Source organism: Antedon mediterranea, chromosome 4 (genome assembly GCF_964355755.1).
Source record: "Antedon mediterranea chromosome 4, ecAntMedi1.1, whole genome shotgun sequence".
Taxonomy (NCBI): domain Eukaryota; kingdom Metazoa; phylum Echinodermata; class Crinoidea; order Comatulida; family Antedonidae; genus Antedon; species Antedon mediterranea.
Window position 1 is genome coordinate 6,673,058 of NC_092673.1, and position 19,981 is coordinate 6,693,038.

The following is a 19,981-nucleotide window of genomic DNA, read 5'->3' on the forward strand; positions in this document are numbered from 1 at the left end:
CAGTAAAATGCAGTGGAGAAGGAAACTAATAAAGCGTGGTTCCCACTAGAACGCAACGCAGCGATGCAAAGTGCTTTATTGCGTAATCACAAGTGGGAACCGACGACGCAATAGTGCTGCTGCAAACATCGCAGGTTTGATTTCACGCAGGCGGGGGCAAACACAATTATTAGAAGTGCATTTGCTTACGTTTTGTAGATTGCTTTACGTTGCGTTCTAGTGGGAACCAAGCTGGTACTATTATTATGCAGCATGAGAGCGAGAGAGTACAAGCGAGTCCATGTGACCGACTCACGGGAAATTAAACTCTCCCAGCCAATATCGTTGGCATTTCATAGTTTAAGCGTGGTTCCCACTAGCGACGCAACACAAGGACGTAACGCAACGCAAGTGAATTGACCAATCACAAGCGATGGCTTATTCGCTTGTGATTGCTAACTGTCTATAACTTCGCCTGTCATTGGTTAAAACGCTTGCGTTGCGTTTACGTCCTTGCGTTACGTTCTAGTGGGAACCAAGCTTAAAGGGCTTCTCCTTTAACAACATTTAATTCGTACTATATGAAGCCTGAAACCTGCCCGACCAAAGTGTCTCATTTGGTTGCTCCTAGCCGGCAGACAAGAGGAAGTTTACACACGTCACGTATTAAAACAATAATTAGGAGTTTCTATAACATCACTTGTTAATATGAAACATATTAAATATCTTATTAAAAACAATGTTAAAGAAAACAAAATTACAAATTAGTTTAGAATTATATTAATAAATAATATTATTTGTTAAAATGAAACATCTTATAATTTGAAATGTTACTGTTTAAGTACTTATTTACTGAAAAACACACACAGATTTGAATACGTATATGGCATGGCATTTCTAATCGAGATGCCATGAAAACATTAAAAAATATCCAACAAACACCGTCCACACACAATTGAAATTATGATTGTCTAAAGTTTATGAAAAAAAAACCATATTGTAAACAATATTGTTATAATGGCATAAACGATCATGGGGCATAAACGATCATGGGGCATAAAAGATCATGGAGCATAAAAGAAAATATGGCATAAAAGAAAATATAGCATACAAGAACATAGGGCATACAAGAACATAGGGCATAAAAGAACATAGAGTATACAAGAACATAGGGCATACAAGAACATAGGGCATACAAGAACATAGGGCATACAAGAACATAGGGCATAAAAGAACATAGAGTATACAAGAAAATAGGGTATACAAGAACATAGGGCATATAAGAACATAGGGCATAAAAGAACATAAGGGCATATAAGATCATAGGGCATAGAAGAACATAGGGCATAAAAGAACATAGGGCATATAAGAACATAAGGGCATATAAGAACATAAGGGCATATAAGAACACAAGGGCATAGAAGAACACAAGGGCATAGAAGAACACAAGGGCATATAAGAACACAAGGGCATAGAAGAACATAGGGCATATAAGAACATAGGGCATACAAGAACATAGGGCATATAAGAACATAGGGCATATAAGAACACAAGGGCATGATGACGAATTAAACGTATGACAAAACCGTTCATCAAATATTGTAAATAAGAGAAAGACTGCTAACGTTAGAAAACAAGAAACACGCGGAAAAGCCAAAAACGTTTATCAATGAGTTATATGGACAAATGTAAACACATCAGTAATAAGAATTGAGAATAGGAAATAAGAGATACTTATTGTGATCTTTCAACGATTGTTGCTCATCATCATAAACTCACCAATACATACCGTAACAGTATGTCTGCATTATCTATGGAGGTATGAATAGAAAGTATGTCAATAGTAATGCATGTTTCTTGTGAGCCGACCTAAACAAATGTCTCAAGCCTAAAAGTGTATTTTAATAAGGCACATAATCAAGGCTCATTTAATATTGTAATTATCCTAAAAATACTTTTTAAAGGCAGATTGAAACATATTGGGAGAGTGAGAAGATTTTAGTTTCTGATGACGTCTATACATGCACCAACAATGGATGTTGCGAAAAAGATAGTACAGACAGTACTGTGTATTAAGAATTATAACATGAAATAGTAAGAAACTGTACAGTGCAGGTTGTAAACCCCTATATAGGGACCAACAAAGAATCCCTATAACAGTGGGATCTGTAGTATTAAAAAACTAGTATCTGCTTAAGTATCCCCTTACTAGGGGCGTCCGTAGTGCAACACAATATGCTCTTGCTACAGTAGAACCCCTATTTAGGGACCAACAAGGAGTCCCCATAATAGGAGTGTCCGTAGTGTTAAAACGTATATTTCCTTGTTCATTTCACAAGTATCCTCTTAAGTATTGCATTAATAGGGGTGTCCATAGTGTTACACAATAGGGTGTCCATAGTGTTACACAATAGGGTGTCCAGAGTGTTACACAATAGGGTGTCCAGAGTGTTACACAATAGGGTGTCCATAGTGTTAAACAATAAGGTGTCCATAGTGTTAAACAATAGGGTGTCCATAGTGTTAAACAATAGGGTGTCCATAGTGTTAAACAATAGGGTGTCCATAGTGTTAAACAATAGGGTGTCCAGAGTGTTACACAATAGGGTGTCCAGAGTGTTACACAATAGGGTGTCCAGAGTGTTACACAATAGGGTGTCCATAGTGTTACACAATAGGGTGTCCAGAGTGTTACACAATAGGGTGTCCATAGTGTTACACAATAGGGTGTCCATAGTGTTAAACAATAGGGTGTCCATAGTGTTAAACAATAGGGTGTCCAGAGTGTTACACAATAGGGTGTCCATAGTGTTACACAATAAGGTGTCCAGAGTGTTACAAAATAGGGTGTCCATAGTGTTAAACAATGGGGTGTCCATAGTGTTAAACAATAGGGTGTCCATAGTGTTAAACAATAGGGTGTCCAGAGTGTTAAACAATAGAGTGTCCATAGTGTTACACAATAGGGTGTCCATAGTGTTAAACAATGGGGTGTCCATAGTGTTAAACAATGGGGTGTCCATAGTGTTAAACAATAGGGTGTCCATAGTGTTAAACAATAGGGTGTCCAGAGTGTTACACAATAAGGTGTCCAGAGTGTTACACAATAGGGTGTCCATAGTGTTACACAATAGGGTGTCCAGAGTGTTACACAATAGGGTGTCCATAGTGTTAAACAATAGGGTGTCCATAGTGTTACACAATAGGGTGTCCAGAGTGTTACACAATAGGGTGTCAATAGTGTTACACAATAGGGTGTCCAGAGTGTTACACAATAGGGGTGTCCAAAGTGTTACACAATAGGGGTGTCCATATTGTTACACAATAGGGGTGTCCAGAGTGTTACACAATAAGGTGTCCAGAGTGTTACACAATAAGGTGTCCAGAGTGTTACACAATAGGGTGTCCAAAGTGTTACACAATAGGGTGTCCAAAGTGTTACACAATAGGGGTGTCCATATTGTTACACAATAAGGTGTCCAGAGTGTTACACAATAGGGTGTCCAGAGTGTTACACAATAGGGTGTCCATAGCGTTACACAATAGGGGTGTCCATAGCGTTACACAATAGGGGTGTCCATAGCGTTACACAATAGGGGTGTCCATAGCGTTACACAATAGGGGTGTCCGTAGTGTTAAACAATAGGGGTGTCCAGAGTGTTACACAATAAGGTGTCCATAGTGTTACACAATAAGGTGTCCATAGTGTTACACAATAGGGGCGTCCGTAGTGTTACACAATAGGCGTGTCCGTAGTGTTACACAATAAATTTCCTCATATTTATTTTACAAGAAAGTGTCCCTGTAAGTGACCCCTGAATTTAGCTTAAATTCACTTCATCTTTTTTAAAAAGTTAATACATTAAATCATATGAAAATTATTAAGTAAATTTACTGAAAGAAATTGGTAAAATATAAATATAAACATTTATAAATAGTTTGGTTGGAATGTGGATAAATAGCATAAACATTCTAAAAGATTACTCTAATAAATTTCAAAGTTTCTATTAAAAATATATATACTTATACTTATTTATACTTTCTGTTTCATAGTTTTCCTCTTTTTTTTCCGACAAATTGCAAGATATATAAATACACAAATAATTATACAGACGCTATACAATAGGACACACATGCTAACATCCATATTTGTTACATTGTAAAAATTGCTAGACTTATATTTTAGCCTATCGTTAGCAAGCCGCACCTCTAGCTGCTTTTCTAGTTCTCTTTTCATAACCTCTTGTTTCAATTTTATATCACCTAAGTCTAAAAACCTTTCCGGTGGATCCTTCTCTATAAACTTGGGAATTTTTCCTTGAGGAATCAACCGGTCAAAGACAATATTCCGGATGCTGTAATATTCCTTCAGGAATCTAAGGACAGCCTTTTTATCCCATTCATCCTCATGGCCTTTTCCTAGACGGCAGGTTTGACAGAGATCCGTTGATGGGAACTGGATCTTGGGATGAGCTGGATCTTCCGACATGTCTCCTTTCAGTCGCAGGTTGACACTATTGTGGATTTTCCAGAGGTATAGGATGGCAGTGTCGTATGAAGTGACTGTTGAAGACATCAGTTTTGATTCTTTAGCAAAGTTTTTAACACATTCTTTGCAGGTGAAGAATTCTTGTATGTAGCCTTTCATAGCTTGCAAGACTTCTTGTGAATTGCCAGTTGGATCTAATAATAATAAAAGGAATAATACATTGAATAAACTAAAATATTCTATAGAAAGAAAAAACAAACAGGGGCCTACTACAAGCCTGTCGGCTCGAAAACCCAAACTATCATCAGAGATCAGCAGAAGAAGTGATGCATAACTAGCCTAGCTCACCTAAAACCTCTTACATACATGTTATATCTTTAGCCTATGAAGAATAACAGAATAGCACATTCACAACATTAATTTGTGAAAATGCAGTAATTATTAAGTCTGTTTACTGAATAAAAATAAATTCTTGCAAGGACAAATTTTTCTTCCATTTAAATTTATGTTGACACCACAGTTTTTTGTAGCAATGATTATATTATATTATTCAAGTTCAAGTTCAAGTTCAAAAAACATTTATTTATTCAACAATGGCATTATACAGTATAATATAATTATAGGTGTGTACATAAATGAAAACATAGTAATAAGCCATCATTTTGGGTCTTCTCTAGAAGACTGGGTGATCTCTTCAGTCACAGACTGGTCTCACAGTGGCTGTGATGTACTAGTACACCGGGGTAATGCCCTACTCATCTTGAAAGATGTACTAGGTTCTTTAAAGTGCACATGAGGTAGATGTGTACACTGGACCTACAATTTATAGTTCCTTATCAGAGAAGACTCGTTCTTCCACCAGAACCATGGAGCGAGTGAGCCTTGAACCTTTGATGATGTTATGGTTACGTAATTACAGTTCCACTGTCTTAACCGCTCGACCAGTCACTCGCTAGATACATTAAAAAGTAAAGAAGATTCAAATATGTCCTCACTTTGCTTATTAATCTTTGCAGCACTGACGGTGAGTGTATGAAACAGAGTCCATAAGCTACAAGGGTAGCCTCTGTATCTAGGTGAGCTGCCTAGACATCCTTCCCACTTCACTACATGCGGTAAAACAGCTTTAGAATCCTTGAGAAAAAAAAAGTGAACCGATTGTAATATTAGCAACTATTTGAAGAAACGTGCTTGATACAAGTTTTTCTGAAGTTAGAAATTGCAAGGAATTAGAAAAAAAAAAGGGTTTTTGTAAATGAATTGGAAAATTGGATGTTTACACTGGACCTCCAACTTTAAGTCCTTATCTGAGCAGACGATGTTCCGTCAACATAAATGGATTTATGCACCAGGACAGGAAACGCTGGATGACGGTATTTCACACTAAGCCCTGGCTACTTTTGGACTGCGTATGCCCCAATCTCCCGTCCACAATTTTCTTGGGACAATAAACTATATTATTTGTTCTCGCCTCAAAATGAAAAAAAAAACCCTATTATTCTCAAATATCTAATTTGATTTTGGATTTTGTAACATTATATAATTACTTAATGTTTTGTTTACAAAAATGAACATAAAACTGATTTGTGGAGGGTCAACAGCACAATAATGGGATGGTTATTTGCTGATCGCTCCAAAGAACACAGACGCTCTGTTCACCACCTTCCTCTCGTTCTGATGTGATTGAAGAGAGTCTCAAACTTGTGCCAAAAGTGTGGTGTAGTGCGAGTGGCTTGGCCACTTAACTCGACAGAAATCATGAGAATGCATATTATGCAAATTTTTCTATTCTAAAGAATACTCACTTTTTCTGGATCATAGTTTTCATTCACAAAGTCCAACCACTCGTCAGATGTGATCGACGGACGTTTTTGATCCATTAACCAAAAGTCAAGGCTCTCTAAAAACGAGCTTATTTGACTTCTGCCAGGAAAATACTAAACAAAAGAAGAAAAATATGTTTGTATTGTAAAACAATGTAGGTCTCAGTAGGTATTTACACATCTGAGAAAAGCTGAAAAAATGAAATGAAATGTTAAAAAAATATTGTAATGACCATTATTGTACAGGGACAAAAAGACTACACACTTTTAAATTTCAGTAACAAGTAAAGTTAACAACATACAGTATTATACAAATAATGAATGTTTATGAGTGTAATGGTACAAATAATGGCATTAGGTGAATGATGAAATGGATATATCACCAAGGCGAAGCCAAGTTGATATTAAACCTTTCATCATTCACCAAATTTTCCAAAAATAAATTATTAATATTATATAAAATTGTCTGACAAAATAAAAGTGTGTTTGAAAAGCCTTTAATAAAGTTATAAATCACTGCAAATGACAGAGTATAGTTCCAATGGCCTCAGAGTATGAAATTGTGAATATTCTGATTGCATTATCAATGAAATTTACCAAAACATTACGTCCAAATTCAGCCTAAGGGGGTGGGATGATAGCACACACAAATAGGAAGGACTATAGTCATTCATATAGGATATTATAAACTGTAGCCTTACTTTACTGAGAACTGCCACAAAGTTGCGGAGAGCCACCAGGGCGGTTCCTTCAATAGTTTCTTTTAGAGGCACCTCTTGCCTTAGGGCATATGTCAACGCTGATTCAAGATCTTGCATGTGTACTGGAGGTCTGAAATAGAATGAGAACAAGCAATGTATAAGGCTCAGTCTACGCTTTCAAAATAGTTTGACAAGTGTAATGTGCCCAAATATGGTAGTGATATGACATCATCATGTCCATGGGCACATGACATTTTTTTGTCACATAAAGTTTGATAGTGTAGACAGAGCTTTATGCAAGCCAAGTCCTATAGTATTTAAGAAAATAGTACAGCTATCCTACTACGTACATACTCAGGATCCTAGTCTATAGAACAGGCTACTGAGAGTCAGCTATAGTGTAAATACCTGTACTACTATGTTATAGTACAGTAGAACCCTGCTTTCTTTTCTAGAAAGCAGATTGCAAATGATATAAGCCAGGACAGAAAAAGGACAACAGCCGTAAGAAGGAATATTCTAAAACTCACCTAAAGCATGCATCTTTTTCTTGCTAATAATATTGGATGACTTTATAGAAACCCCAAGTGCATCTTTTTACGCAAATCTACATCATGCGTCCTTTACATCGACTTTTGTGGATGCGCGATCTTGTTTTAAGAACTGCACATCAATTTTTTTTTTTCCGCGAGTGAAATATATTTCTAAGAAAATGTTTGTTTTGACAATTGAAAACAGTTTTATAAAAGTATATAAAAATGTCTTTTACACGCTTGGTTTAATTCTCGTTTTCACAAATTTCAAAAAGTTTTATTTGTATAATATTGTATTTCAATATAAAGTACTTTACTCAAAATGGTTTATGACAATTTTAACACAATTTAGCAAACACTATGAACACATGTTTAAAACCAATTTAAGGCTTATATTATAGCGTGCATTAAAAAATTCCAGCTAAAATGGCCATCGATGTAAAGGTGGAAGAAGGGTTTTTCTCTTAAATATTAAATAATAATAATGTATATTAACTTACAGTGTGTTACTTTTCCTAATAAGTTCTTGGCGTTCAGCTTCTACCTCCTGTTTCTTCTTTTTAACAGCGTCCCAAGCAAACTTAGTCTCTACGCCAACATCTATTTTTTTATCAGCAACTACTGAGAGATAAATGATTATGTTTATTAAATTAGTAATAATAAAACTTGCATAAACTACAGGGGACTTTGTTTAATAAGGGTGACTCAAAACAGCTGAGGCTGACATGCTTGAGGCGCTCAACATTGAAAAAACAGGAACTTATGTTTGCCTCTCTCCACCTAAGTATACAAATACAAGTGTACTGGATTATGTTTTCACACATGTTCGTTGTGAGGTGGTTTCCCGAATCTGTGTATGACCAACTAGCGTTATTGTCACCGGCTAGTCATCCATTCATAGAAGTACTGATGTAGTAGCCTACCTGTACGGAGACCATAGAATGTGACCCGAGGCATGACTAACTACGACTTTAGATGATAGAAAGTTGAGAAAAAATGTTACGAGTAGTTGTAAGACATGAAGATGTTTATGAAATTATGTCAATAATGTTTACACACTAGGCATACAAATAGTAATGTTTGTTAGTAAAAATAATTTTGAGTTAATCAGAATAAGATATAAGGAAGAAAAGCAAAGAGACTATGGAGCGGCTATTCCTGAATATACAATACTAAGTATCGTAGATTTAAATTATAAATTTTAGGCGATCTTGTCAAAGGTCAAGCGCCTATAGCCTGCCACGTTTCGATATTCAATATTGAACTTGATGTTTAATCCAAAAATAGTCGGGGTAATAATGTGAAGCGCTATATAAGAATCATATTTTGCACATGAAAGCAAAATAAGACATAAGTCATAAATTAAAAAAATTCCAATTCATGTCTGATTTCATTTCACTATTATAATACAGAACAGTAAATCAGCAATTGCAGAATGGATATGCTATTAGGAGGCCTATATTGTGCTTATAAACTATCATATGAGGTTTAGGGAGTGGAGTAGAAATGACGCAATTTAAATAAACCATGGATTTAATCTACAACAACAATGGCTTTGAACTAGCAAGACGTGCATAGTACCGGCTCTCTGATTTTTATGGATGAAATCGATGCTAAGCTTCAATCAATCATTGTGAAACTTAAAGATACACCGTCTATTCATGTCAAGACCAATCTCATCAGTGAATTCACTTTTGATGAATTATTACAAGCCAGAAAAGTCATATTTGAGGCTGCCAAGTGTAAGCGAGGAAAGTGCCAGTGGATAGTCTAAAGTATATGGCCGCATTTGTCTATTAGCTAAGCATTTTACTAATGGTTAAAAGCAAAAGTAAATACTTTATTCATTTTTATGGCAAATCCCATTTTCAATGTACAGATATCTCAAGTTGGTGAAATTCCAGGAGATTTATGAAAACCATACCAAAACAAGAGAGGGGGCTATAACAATTGGAAAATAAAACAAACCATAACACCAACTACTCAAATTTGATAGAGGGCTCAAAATAAAAAAGATTGTGTATTGGCAATTACCAAATTTGGAAGGTAAATCAGTATTTAATAATAAACAATGTATAATATAACAAAATGAATTTCCAAGTGGTATTTGCATTGTAAACCAATGCAAGTGGTAAATATGAATTTTTGGGTTGGGCTAGAATTGACTAGTAAAAATTAGTAAATCCTGTATACCTTGATCATCTTTCTGCTGCCTTTCCATTCCTGGCATACCCTCCATTCCTAAAAAATTCCCTAAATCTTTGTTCGCTTCCGTGTTGCCATCATAATTCTGTATTTTTTCTTCTTCTTTATTTGTAGTATCTTCACCACCCGTTTCTGCTTTGTGTACAACCTCCTGTTTCTCTTTATCTTTTGGTAATTCTGGGTTATCTGACAAGCCTATCAAGCCTAGCAATAGACTTCTGAAGCTCTCTCTTGTTGGATCTGGAGTACTATTTTAATACAAAAAAAATGGACAAACATTTAATAATAGTTGCCTATTAAACACAGTAACATTTCAGAAACAAGGTCTGTTTGCTCCAATTTTTAATAATCTGTATTTGTGATAATGGCATAACTTGGTGTAGTCTTGTTAAAATACTGTACTACTACTGGGCCAAAATTATTAGAAAAAAACTAGATGCTATAGAAAATTCATATCATTCGAACTTAGATTTGATCGAATTTCAGGTATAACTAAAATTTACTTTATAAAGTATAATAGTTTCTTTTCAGATACTTGAGAAAGACAAGACTTTGTTCTGTCGGTTATATTTTAATTAGATCTAAAAGTGAACATTTGATGTGAATGGACCTCCCTCATGAAGACGTAGTATCCTCATTTTCTACAATCTCTTGGAAAAAATTATGTCATGTCACTTCTATCATTGTTGATGGCCTAAAAAATTAAGAAAATGTAAAATTATGTTTTTAAGTATCTTTTTTATTATGCCTTGTGTTGAGTATTACACACTATACTATACTACACCATTATACTCTTTATTTTGGTTCATACCATGAAATTAATTTTATTATTTATTTTGTGTGTATCTAAACATTTTTATTTTTTTTTATTCTTCTTAAGTTGGTTTTATTTATTTATTTTGATTTATTTATTTTTTTTGTTTTTGTAAGAGTTATGTTTTGTATTTCACTCATTCATTTTGATTTATTTTTAATATAATAATTTTATTTATTCTTGTATGTTATTATTTGGACGCACCTTTATCAACAAAGTGTGCCACTGTTGTAAAAGTGAAGTTTCCAATAAATTATTATTATTATTTGTTTTTAATCATTTAAAAGCAAAAGTTAGGTTTATTCTGATAGGTGATGGACACGGTACCTTCTTAATTCTTGAGCTCGTCCATCAGGGTAAAAGACATACAGTGATGGAAATTGTGTAATTTGTAATTCTTTTATCAAATCGGTGTTATTCTTAATAGCTCTTGCGACCTTAAACTCGGAATATGGTACCATATCTAGGATTACCTGAAAACAAATGAAAAAAGAAATCATTTTCAACTTTAATGGCTAAGCATTTTCAGGTCATATTTGACAAATTTATAAAGCTTTTGAACGATTCTACGATTACAGTTATGTACTGTAGGTCCGACGCCGGCAATTCAAATTGAATATCAATGTCACGTGGCTACATGCATATTGATTGCCGCATAGCCGCATGGAGCTTCATGAAAACAAACATTGAAGTTTGATTTGATTTGCAAGTGCCAATCCAGAACCGTGAGTTAAGAGTTTAAAGAGTCAAGCGGTAAAAAAAATATAGAATCTATGTTATTCCTTATGACCATTTACACACAACCCGGAGCGGGCAGGAGGTTTCTGCACTAGATAGATACAGATTCTATGTGGGACAATATGTACATGGTTTTCCGCTTACTGTTACCACTAGTCTGTGTAAATTGGCCTTTATACAGACAAAAGATAGTAAACTTGTTTATCTTAATTCAATGTTAATAGCACTGGGCCAGCATGGTACCTTTGGCACAAATAAATTTGTAATCTTTGGTAACACTTACTTCTCTTCCAATGTATGATTGTTCATCTTCAAAAATGACTGCAAGATATTTGGCAGTTGGAGACTTCTTAAATTCTAATACTTCTGATAATCTATGATATATTAGTAACATATTTATAGTCAAAAATATACTTTTTACTAAAAGTAACATTGTTGTTTGTATTACCATATAAACATCTAGAAAGATTGTTTATCAAACATTTTAAAATAAAATATATTCAGTGCCCTCAAAATGGAGGAAAACAATCTGACCCTAATTTTTTACCGGATTGGGTTAAGATTTGGCCAATGCTTTGGACGTGTCTTATCACTGTGACCTTCGACATGGTCAACCAATGCATGTCGTATATTGTCTGACTGTCTTCCACCTGGAAGAATAAAGAGAGATTATTAGTAACTGTATCTTGTGAAAGAAACCGAATCATTTTATTTGAATTTTAAATATGGAACTGTTAAAAGCAAATGATTTTTTTTCACACCATTTTAACAGGAAAATACAGGATGGGAAAACCATTCTTTTCAAATAACTACCCTATTTACACTTGCGAATGGGACGACTCCTGGGCTTCTTCAGGATCTGATTGGTTAAAGTTTTGTTCCCACTAGGATGTAACGCATGAACGTATGCGCAACACAAAGTGATTTGACCAAATTTGCAAGCATCCTAGTGTGAACCAAGCTTTAAAGCCATTGGTTATTTTTCACTGCATGAGTCAGCCCAATCTTTAAACTGGCTCCAGCAGTACCTTGAGAGGAATTACGGTCGAAGCGGCCGCCAACCAAAGCGGCCGCTAGTTCAATAACGGTAATTTGTATGGAACGCCGTGTGTGCTTTGATTGTCGTTGTTTTGTAATTTTTGATCGGACGTAAATAACAATCTACATTATTAATATTATGTAATTTATTCTCTTTTTTTACAGATTAAATGTGATACGTTCTTTTAAACGAAATGGCGAATCGATGATAAATGATATATGTTTAATAAAGTCAATAAAATACATTGTGGTGTTTTAAGAATAATATATATATTTTTTCCATAAAGTATATCAAAATATATATACTGTATTTGTTATTGTATATTAATATATTAGTAACTACTGTAAGTAGTACGTGTTAGCAAACATAATTTAATTCAATAACATGATGACATCAACTTATTTATTTAATATCCTAAATTGTTTTATACCTTCAGATATATAAATATTGATCAATTTAAAATGAGTTTTAAATAATAAAATAATAAGATGCAAGTGTCTGTACGGTACGGTAATTAATTACGCAAATTTCTAATAACTCGACTGGCGGCCGGTCAGGAATAGTGCTGTAAAAGGTCGCGTTTTCGTCTCCACGTTGCTTTATTGAAAACACAAACAATGTATTACAATGGAATAACACTTAAATGTATATATAACCATGGAGGTATTTATACCTCCATGATATAACACACCCTATTACTAATAATAAAAACCAAGATTCGATAGTATGTAAATGAGATATAAAGATTCGGCAATACCGTACGTAACTTATTATTGCAATACTGTATAAAGATTCGATGTAAATGAGATATAAAGATTCGGCAATACCGTACGTAAATTATTAATGCCATACTGTATAAAGATTCGATAGTATGTAAATAAGATATAAAGATTCAGCAATATCGTACGTAAATTATTAATGCAATACTGTATGAAGATTCGATAGTATGTAAATGAGATATAAAGATTCGGCAATACCGTACTTAAATTATTATTGCAATACTGTATAAAGATTCGATAGTATGTAAATGAGATATAAAGATTCGGCAATACCGTACGTAAATTATTATTGCAATACTGTATAAAGATTCGATGTAAATGTTGTTAATCTCTCAGAATGGAATATTGGTTGTACTGTATATAATTGACAACACTAATTTTCGCTTTTGAAAACCACTATAGTCTCCTCAAGTATACTTTTATGCAGAGGCCACTTGACAAGATATTCTACAGCTGTCTACAAAATAATTACTATTGTTTGGTAATAATAGATGTTGTAATAAAGAAACATGACAATACATCTATTGTAAACACTGACAATTGGTAGTGCTATCAATTTTAAAAGATACAAAATATGATATTGTATTTTTATAGAGAGAACAAAGAAACACAAACATATCAATTATACTGTATTGAAAGTTTAGTTTCTCAGGCATTCCACAGTATTTAAAAAAATATATTATACATGAATGTTTATTAGTTGGATGGAAAGAATATTTCATGTGTTGAAAGATACTGCTATATTAAACTAGGCGAGCCAAGCTAAATATAGTAGTGCAGTTAATCTTTTCCTCAAAAAGAAAAACAATCATACTTACCCCGTAATTTAGCTCCTGTGTTGTTACTACTTGATGCATTAAAGAGCTACAGAAAAAAAAACAGAAAAAAAAAACATTACTTCTGCTACCAAGTTGTGTTGGATTGGATTTAGGCGAATTGTTCCCCTTTTGAAAACAAACTTTATGAATTATTTTTGGTAACTAGTGAGCAACCCTGGATCCTTCTACTGGCCAGGATGTGAGCAAATATATCTGTTATTACTTGACTGGTTAATAGCCTATAGTTTGTGTATTAGCATTGTTATGGCGACGAAGTTAAGAAACATTGGGCCCGGTTGCTTTCTTGGATGGGAGACCATCTGGAAATATATTGCCCTTCAACAGTCGGACCCAGCATATATTTGGATGCTAGAGAAGACTGCCTCTTGGATGCGACTGGCATCAGTGGGAGGAACGAAACTGTACTGTACTGTATAGACCAGAGAGTAATGGTGCAATGATATTAAAGGGAATCAGACTAGTATACGATAGGCATGGGTTCTAGCCTATCTGTACTATACTGATTGTATCAAGTACACTAAAGATGCCTTACTCTTACTGCCTCTTATTTCGGATAAATAAATTTACATTACAGTAGGGCAAATTTCAGAAAATCGTTAAATGTGTCATTAACTAACTAAATAGAATCTAGAAAGTTGGTATATACTTTTGGTACTGATTTTTACCACCTAATGAAAACCAGTACACTAAAATTAAGTTGAGTTAGATAATTAGTTATTGAGAATTGAAACAAATTTATGTTAAACAATTTGCGCTGAAAAGGGTACTGTATGTGTTTTTCAAATGTGGTACACACTGTCTATGGTTATTGATGTTAAAACATACTGTACAAGCACATCATTCAAATGCTATTGGTGACTATAAACAACTTAGCAAAACCCTGGAAACAATAGTTACTGTAGTAAATAGTAATGAATAATTCTAAAAAATTCTAATTATTATTATATTTATGGCCAGAGGCAATGTTTACTCAATTCCAATTAGGCTGGGAGCGTACAATACTGCATATTATTATCAAGTTGAAAGGTATGAAAATAATTATATGGTTCTAGTGATACAAAAATTGTCATGGAAACAGACAAAAAAACATTCATTTGAGCAACCTCCAATAGTTGATTAAATAAAAATCTAACTCTTGTATTGGGTAAATTATGACAAAGAGTAATTAAAAAGAACATTGAATTTTGGTTATGATGAATTAATTTAAAAATCACAAAAGACTTTATATAAAGAAACTATACCACTCATGTAAATTACATTGTAATTGCATACAGTATACAGTATTGTAAAGCCACTATTGAGGGGACACATTAACCCAAAAAAAGCATCCTCGTAGTTCAGTAAATATTAGAATACTGTATATTCATTTGTAAAAAACAAAATACTTTATAACCTTGCATTATAAGGCATCTCAAATGCTTTTGAGCTGCTACTGTTTGGAATTTCTAATAAGACATTCGTGGTGGCTATGGGAAAGAAATTCCCTTTTGGTTATAAAAAAAATCTCTAAATTATGACTGTAGTGTAACATGTTTTTATTATCACAACTGCTTTAGTGTTTGAAATTTGTTTAAATATTTTATTGAAGAAACAACAATGCATCAAAATTCAGTTATTGTAACCTGGTGTGGAAAACCGAGAACATGATATTAGGCCGGGAGACAAGTCTAAAATATGCAGTGACCGCAAGTCTTAGAGAAAAGAGCGTAAACAAGGCCATTACATGGTTGCAGTCGCGTGCTCAAATTTGAGTTAGTGATTACCGACCTACTGACATAGTGACCTGTGGAGTCGCGTTTGCACGCGACTAAAAACTAAGGTTATAATCAATTATTTAAAAAACTACTGTAGTTTGAAAAATAACTTTTACAAATTTACCTTTCATTGTAAATGATTAGCATAATACTGTTTTTTTTGTCTACAGAGGGTTAGGCAAAAAACTATTATAAGTTGCAGTCAGAACTATAGTATGCTCTCTATCTGGTTATCTCATATTAAATGATTTAATTTAATTCCTATAATACTATAAAATACTATTTTACCAACCTTACTGTAACTATCTACTGGAATTATAATCAAAAAGCCTAGTAGTATAATCAAAATGTTATGATTGCTATAATGAAGTTGGCCACGTCCTATCCTCTCCATGTTCAAGCTGTTAGTGTTAGCTAAATGTTTTATTACAAAAACCGTACAATTACACAGATTATAACCTTGAGGAAAATACATACAATCAATACGAATTAATCAAATTGCGCATTTGTACTATTTAAAGTTAAATTAAACAGGTAGGACTTACTGTATCCAGTATTCAAATTAGGTACTGTCATTATTATCAGGGAGTTATTTTACAACTCTCTCCTATTATTATTAGTGGCCAATCTTCTTATTTAAATAAATTAGCATATAATTAGTGTGATTAATGTACCAGTAAAACGTGTAAATGTTTCATTTATAAATTAAATAGTCATGTATTTAAATAAGCTACAAAAATGAATTACTTGGGACTGAACCCCAAAAAAATCCAGAAAGGAAAATAATAAAAAAAATTGTGTATGCTATAACAAACAAAGCAATTTTAGTTTGCCAAGTACAGTATAATAATAATATACTATTCATAATTACTATGGTTAGGAGAAATTTACCATGGTTACTCTCAATATCAAACACTAATAACAACCAACCTATTATAATAATGGAAGTCTCTGTATTGTAATGTTATATTATTCCAATGCTAATTTCAATACCATATTGGTATTTGACACATTTGACAGAGAACAAACAACATTTACTACATTTACTAAGCAAGATATTATTTAATGTAATTATTCTATAAACCTTTTTTTTTTCAAACCACCTCATATATTAATTTACACAATTATACTTAAATACAGTAGAACGGTAAGCTTCCTTTTTTCTAAACTTCACTGGCTTTATTAAGTATAGTACAACAACCCATCAACTATAAAATGTCAACCTTGATTTAGAGATGTATTCATGGCCCTACTCCTACTTATTATTATTTCTCTTTATGTTCCATCAGGTCCTGGACTTATTTAAGTGTTATCAACTCAAAAAACTCACTTTATATCAGACCCAAAAGGTCTTTTTTGCTCAAGCACATTGATCTAGAAGTGTCTTCCATTTCACATACAGTACAAGTCTTTAAAATTTAAGTTTTTTCTTAAAACATACATTTGTTCAAAATTAATTCTTTAAAACACAGCCAGTTTATAAGCGCTTTATAAATTCTTGGTATTATTAATATTAATACGAGACACTCATTATCAAAGGAAATCCCAATCAAAGGGGAGACTGATGTAAAGTTAACAATGCGCAACGCCGAAATAGGCCTATTAATGGTTTAACACTATGGTCAACCACTATTCAGGTAACAAAGTGTAAGGCACTTCGTTAGGACCGAGGGTAGGGGCTCTAAATGTATAACTGGTTTTTTTTTTCCATAGTTTCAGTTGCCAATATTTTACTTTTTTCAGAACAGAAAAGAACTGAGAATACAGTACAACTACAACTAATAATTTTGAATTGCATCAGTTAGATGTTTCCATAAGCGTTATTAGTTCCCAACTACGAATCGCATTGTGGGAAGCACAACTACTGTAGTTACTGTACCATCATTTCCAGTGTTGACATTAGTGATCACTCACTGATTCTGTTCAGTTCCTTTGAGTTGCCCTCACGTGCAACAAGTTCTTTACAGTTCTAACCCTTAAGACTTTAGGTGAGTGATCCCACTTTCATGCCTAAATAAGGCATGAAATTTGAAGAACATATATTTTAACTTAATTAAATATCTTACCAGAGAATTTTGTGACAATAATAAACATTTTCTAAAAAAGCATCTGAATTAATTGTTTCTGTGTTACCTTCAATGTAGGATATCCTTCTACTTTGAACGATCGGCAAACATTGAAATTCTGTTGTATAGCACAATCCATGCTGGCTACACCTATTACACTCTTCCATGCTATGGAAAGGGAAATTGAGACAAATATTTAGTCATTCAGTATTATTCCATATTTATTCGAATAAAGCCAAGACGACTTTGAAAAATCCCATACTCCTAGCACATCTTTTGGAATAAACTCCCCCCGACATACCCCTCAAATAAACGCCCTGGCCGTTTTATGCAAATACATGCTCCACCAAATGATACTGTATTATCAGGGGGCCTGGGGCTAGACCTAGCAATATAATAACGGCCGGGCGACAATGTCGATGCTGTAGTAATAGAGCAAGATCATGTGGTTGGTGGAGGTTACATAAATAAAGCGTTTAAACATGCACTCAATCTCAAATATTATTATTATTTCATTATAAAACATTATACCCTACAGTAGAAATATGTTGATAGCCAAATTAGAAGTAAAGGAATTATAATTAAATGTTGGAAATTGTGTTGCGTCTAGTTCATTCGACCATAGTTAGGCCTACTATAATATGAGGGTTTAATTTTTATTCCAATGGCCTATTTAGGCCTATATTTTTTAATAAACGTTGTTTCCAGATGGTGACCATAAACAAAAAGCAAATGCGAACAATAAAGGGGCCCTCAAATACTATGATTTAGACAATAGGCCTAGCCCCAGGTCTGAGTCACAGAAATCAGCGCACACGTGCAGCTGGCCCCAGCCTGGCAAACAAACTCATATACGTACCGAGGCTATAGGTTATAGGCCTAGCATGGTTATAAACTTATACTAGGCCTAGGCCCTAGGCCTAACTATAGTACGTACGTTGGCCTCTAGTAGAGTAGTAGCCGTAGGCCTCTTTTTTCATATTTAGAGGCATCCAAATAATCAGGTGTTATATGTTACCATGTTCACCCATTTAAATTGGTAATCAACTTATTAGTAATAGGCAATATACTATTTGACATATGCTAGGCTAGGCCTACACCTAGGCCTAGTATGCCCTCTTTAGACCAAAGTTCACGATCGGAGACAAACCTTTTAAGTCCAGTGCCAGCTGTTTGTACGTTGGAGCAAAATGGATACAGTGACCGCACCAGCTAGAATAAAACTCAACTATCCAACAGTTTCCACTATTAAAAATTGTCTTTGAAATAGTTCCATTATCTAGCTGTACAACAAAATCAAGAGAATCGTACAAAGACTGTGGAATGTTACCAGAATGAATAATTAAAAGTTGACAATTTATCAAAACGACGAGCAAAAACAACTTCATGTACGCTGCCATGTTGGAACAATTGACGTTTCTATTTTTCTTATAGGACGCCCTCTATAAAGTAACCTTTTTTTGAAAGATTCGCGGATGACGACTGGTTTATTCATTTTTTGTATTAAAAATTATAAAGTTTCCACAAAATTATTATTTGCAAAAATACAACACACTTAAAATCGTTTTGGATCAAGGCCTTTTTAGCGGGTTATTCCATTCCCAATGGTATATTGTGTATTAAATCGGTGGGTTGTATTTGACCAATTGAACCCAGTAGGTTATTTTTATTCTCTTTCAAGGGTCATTTCACATTTATTTTACCACAGTTGTTTTGATGTATGGTTAAAGTGAATTATTTAAGTAAATTATTAATAGAACTTAAACTTAGCTTCGTAAAAAATAAAAAACAATTAACAGTCAAGAAATTAAAGTATTAAAAATTGTTTTATTCTCAAAACAATTAGAAGAGTAAACTTTAAAACTTAAAATATAAATTTGTATTCTCTTTATCTTTTAACTATTAGCAACAATGGTTTTATTCTTTATGTTATACTTAAACTAAAACTTAAGCCCGCGGACAAATTTCAGCTATACGCTAATATATTGTCAAATGCGGTCTCTAAATTTTTGCCGTGTTCCTGACGCCACATAGACTTATCCAGATATTCGCCTAGCCATTCTCTTTTCACTCCCTCGCATGTTTTTATGCTTTACACCACCAGTAGGATTCGACGTTTTGGGTGTGTGTACGGGGTTGACGAAGTGGCGGGAGTGGTTGACGGTACGGTGCGGTGACTCTCGATTGTTAGTAGGCCTATCTCCCCAACACGGCGATATGCA

General features: G+C 33.9%; 1 protein-coding gene across 1 annotated transcript; it reads right to left on the reverse strand.

The window, feature by feature from the left end:
* Nucleotides 1-3,749: 3,749 nt before the first annotated feature.
* LOC140046742 (sulfhydryl oxidase 2-like) lies at nucleotides 3,750-19,159 on the reverse strand. The gene is made up of 12 exons (XM_072091451.1): nucleotides 18,910-19,159; nucleotides 17,827-17,927; nucleotides 13,919-13,964; nucleotides 11,830-11,932; nucleotides 11,566-11,656; nucleotides 10,872-11,017; nucleotides 9,719-9,978; nucleotides 8,026-8,146; nucleotides 6,993-7,122; nucleotides 6,274-6,405; nucleotides 5,464-5,602; nucleotides 3,750-4,662 (listed from the first exon to the last, which is right to left on the reverse strand). The coding sequence occupies exons 1-12, from the start codon at nucleotides 19,157-19,159 to the stop codon at nucleotides 4,013-4,015; spliced, it is 2,169 nt and encodes a 722-aa protein (XP_071947552.1). The 3' UTR covers nucleotides 3,750-4,012.
* Nucleotides 19,160-19,981: the final 822 nt, after the last annotated feature.

Excerpts from the sequence above, each read along its gene's own strand:
- LOC140046742 (XM_072091451.1), bottom strand. The coding sequence starts at position 19,159 with ATGGCAGCGTACATGAAGTTGTTTTTGCTCGTCGTTTTGATAAATTGT. Across the intron at positions 17,928-18,909 it reads GCTGGCACTGGACTTAAAAG|CATGGAAGAGTGTAATAGGT; the intron begins GTTTGTCTCCGA and ends CCCTTTCCATAG. Across the intron at positions 8,147-9,718 it reads GCAGCAGAAAGATGATCAAG|TAGTTGCTGATAAAAAAATA; the intron begins GTATACAGGATT and ends TTTATCTCTCAG.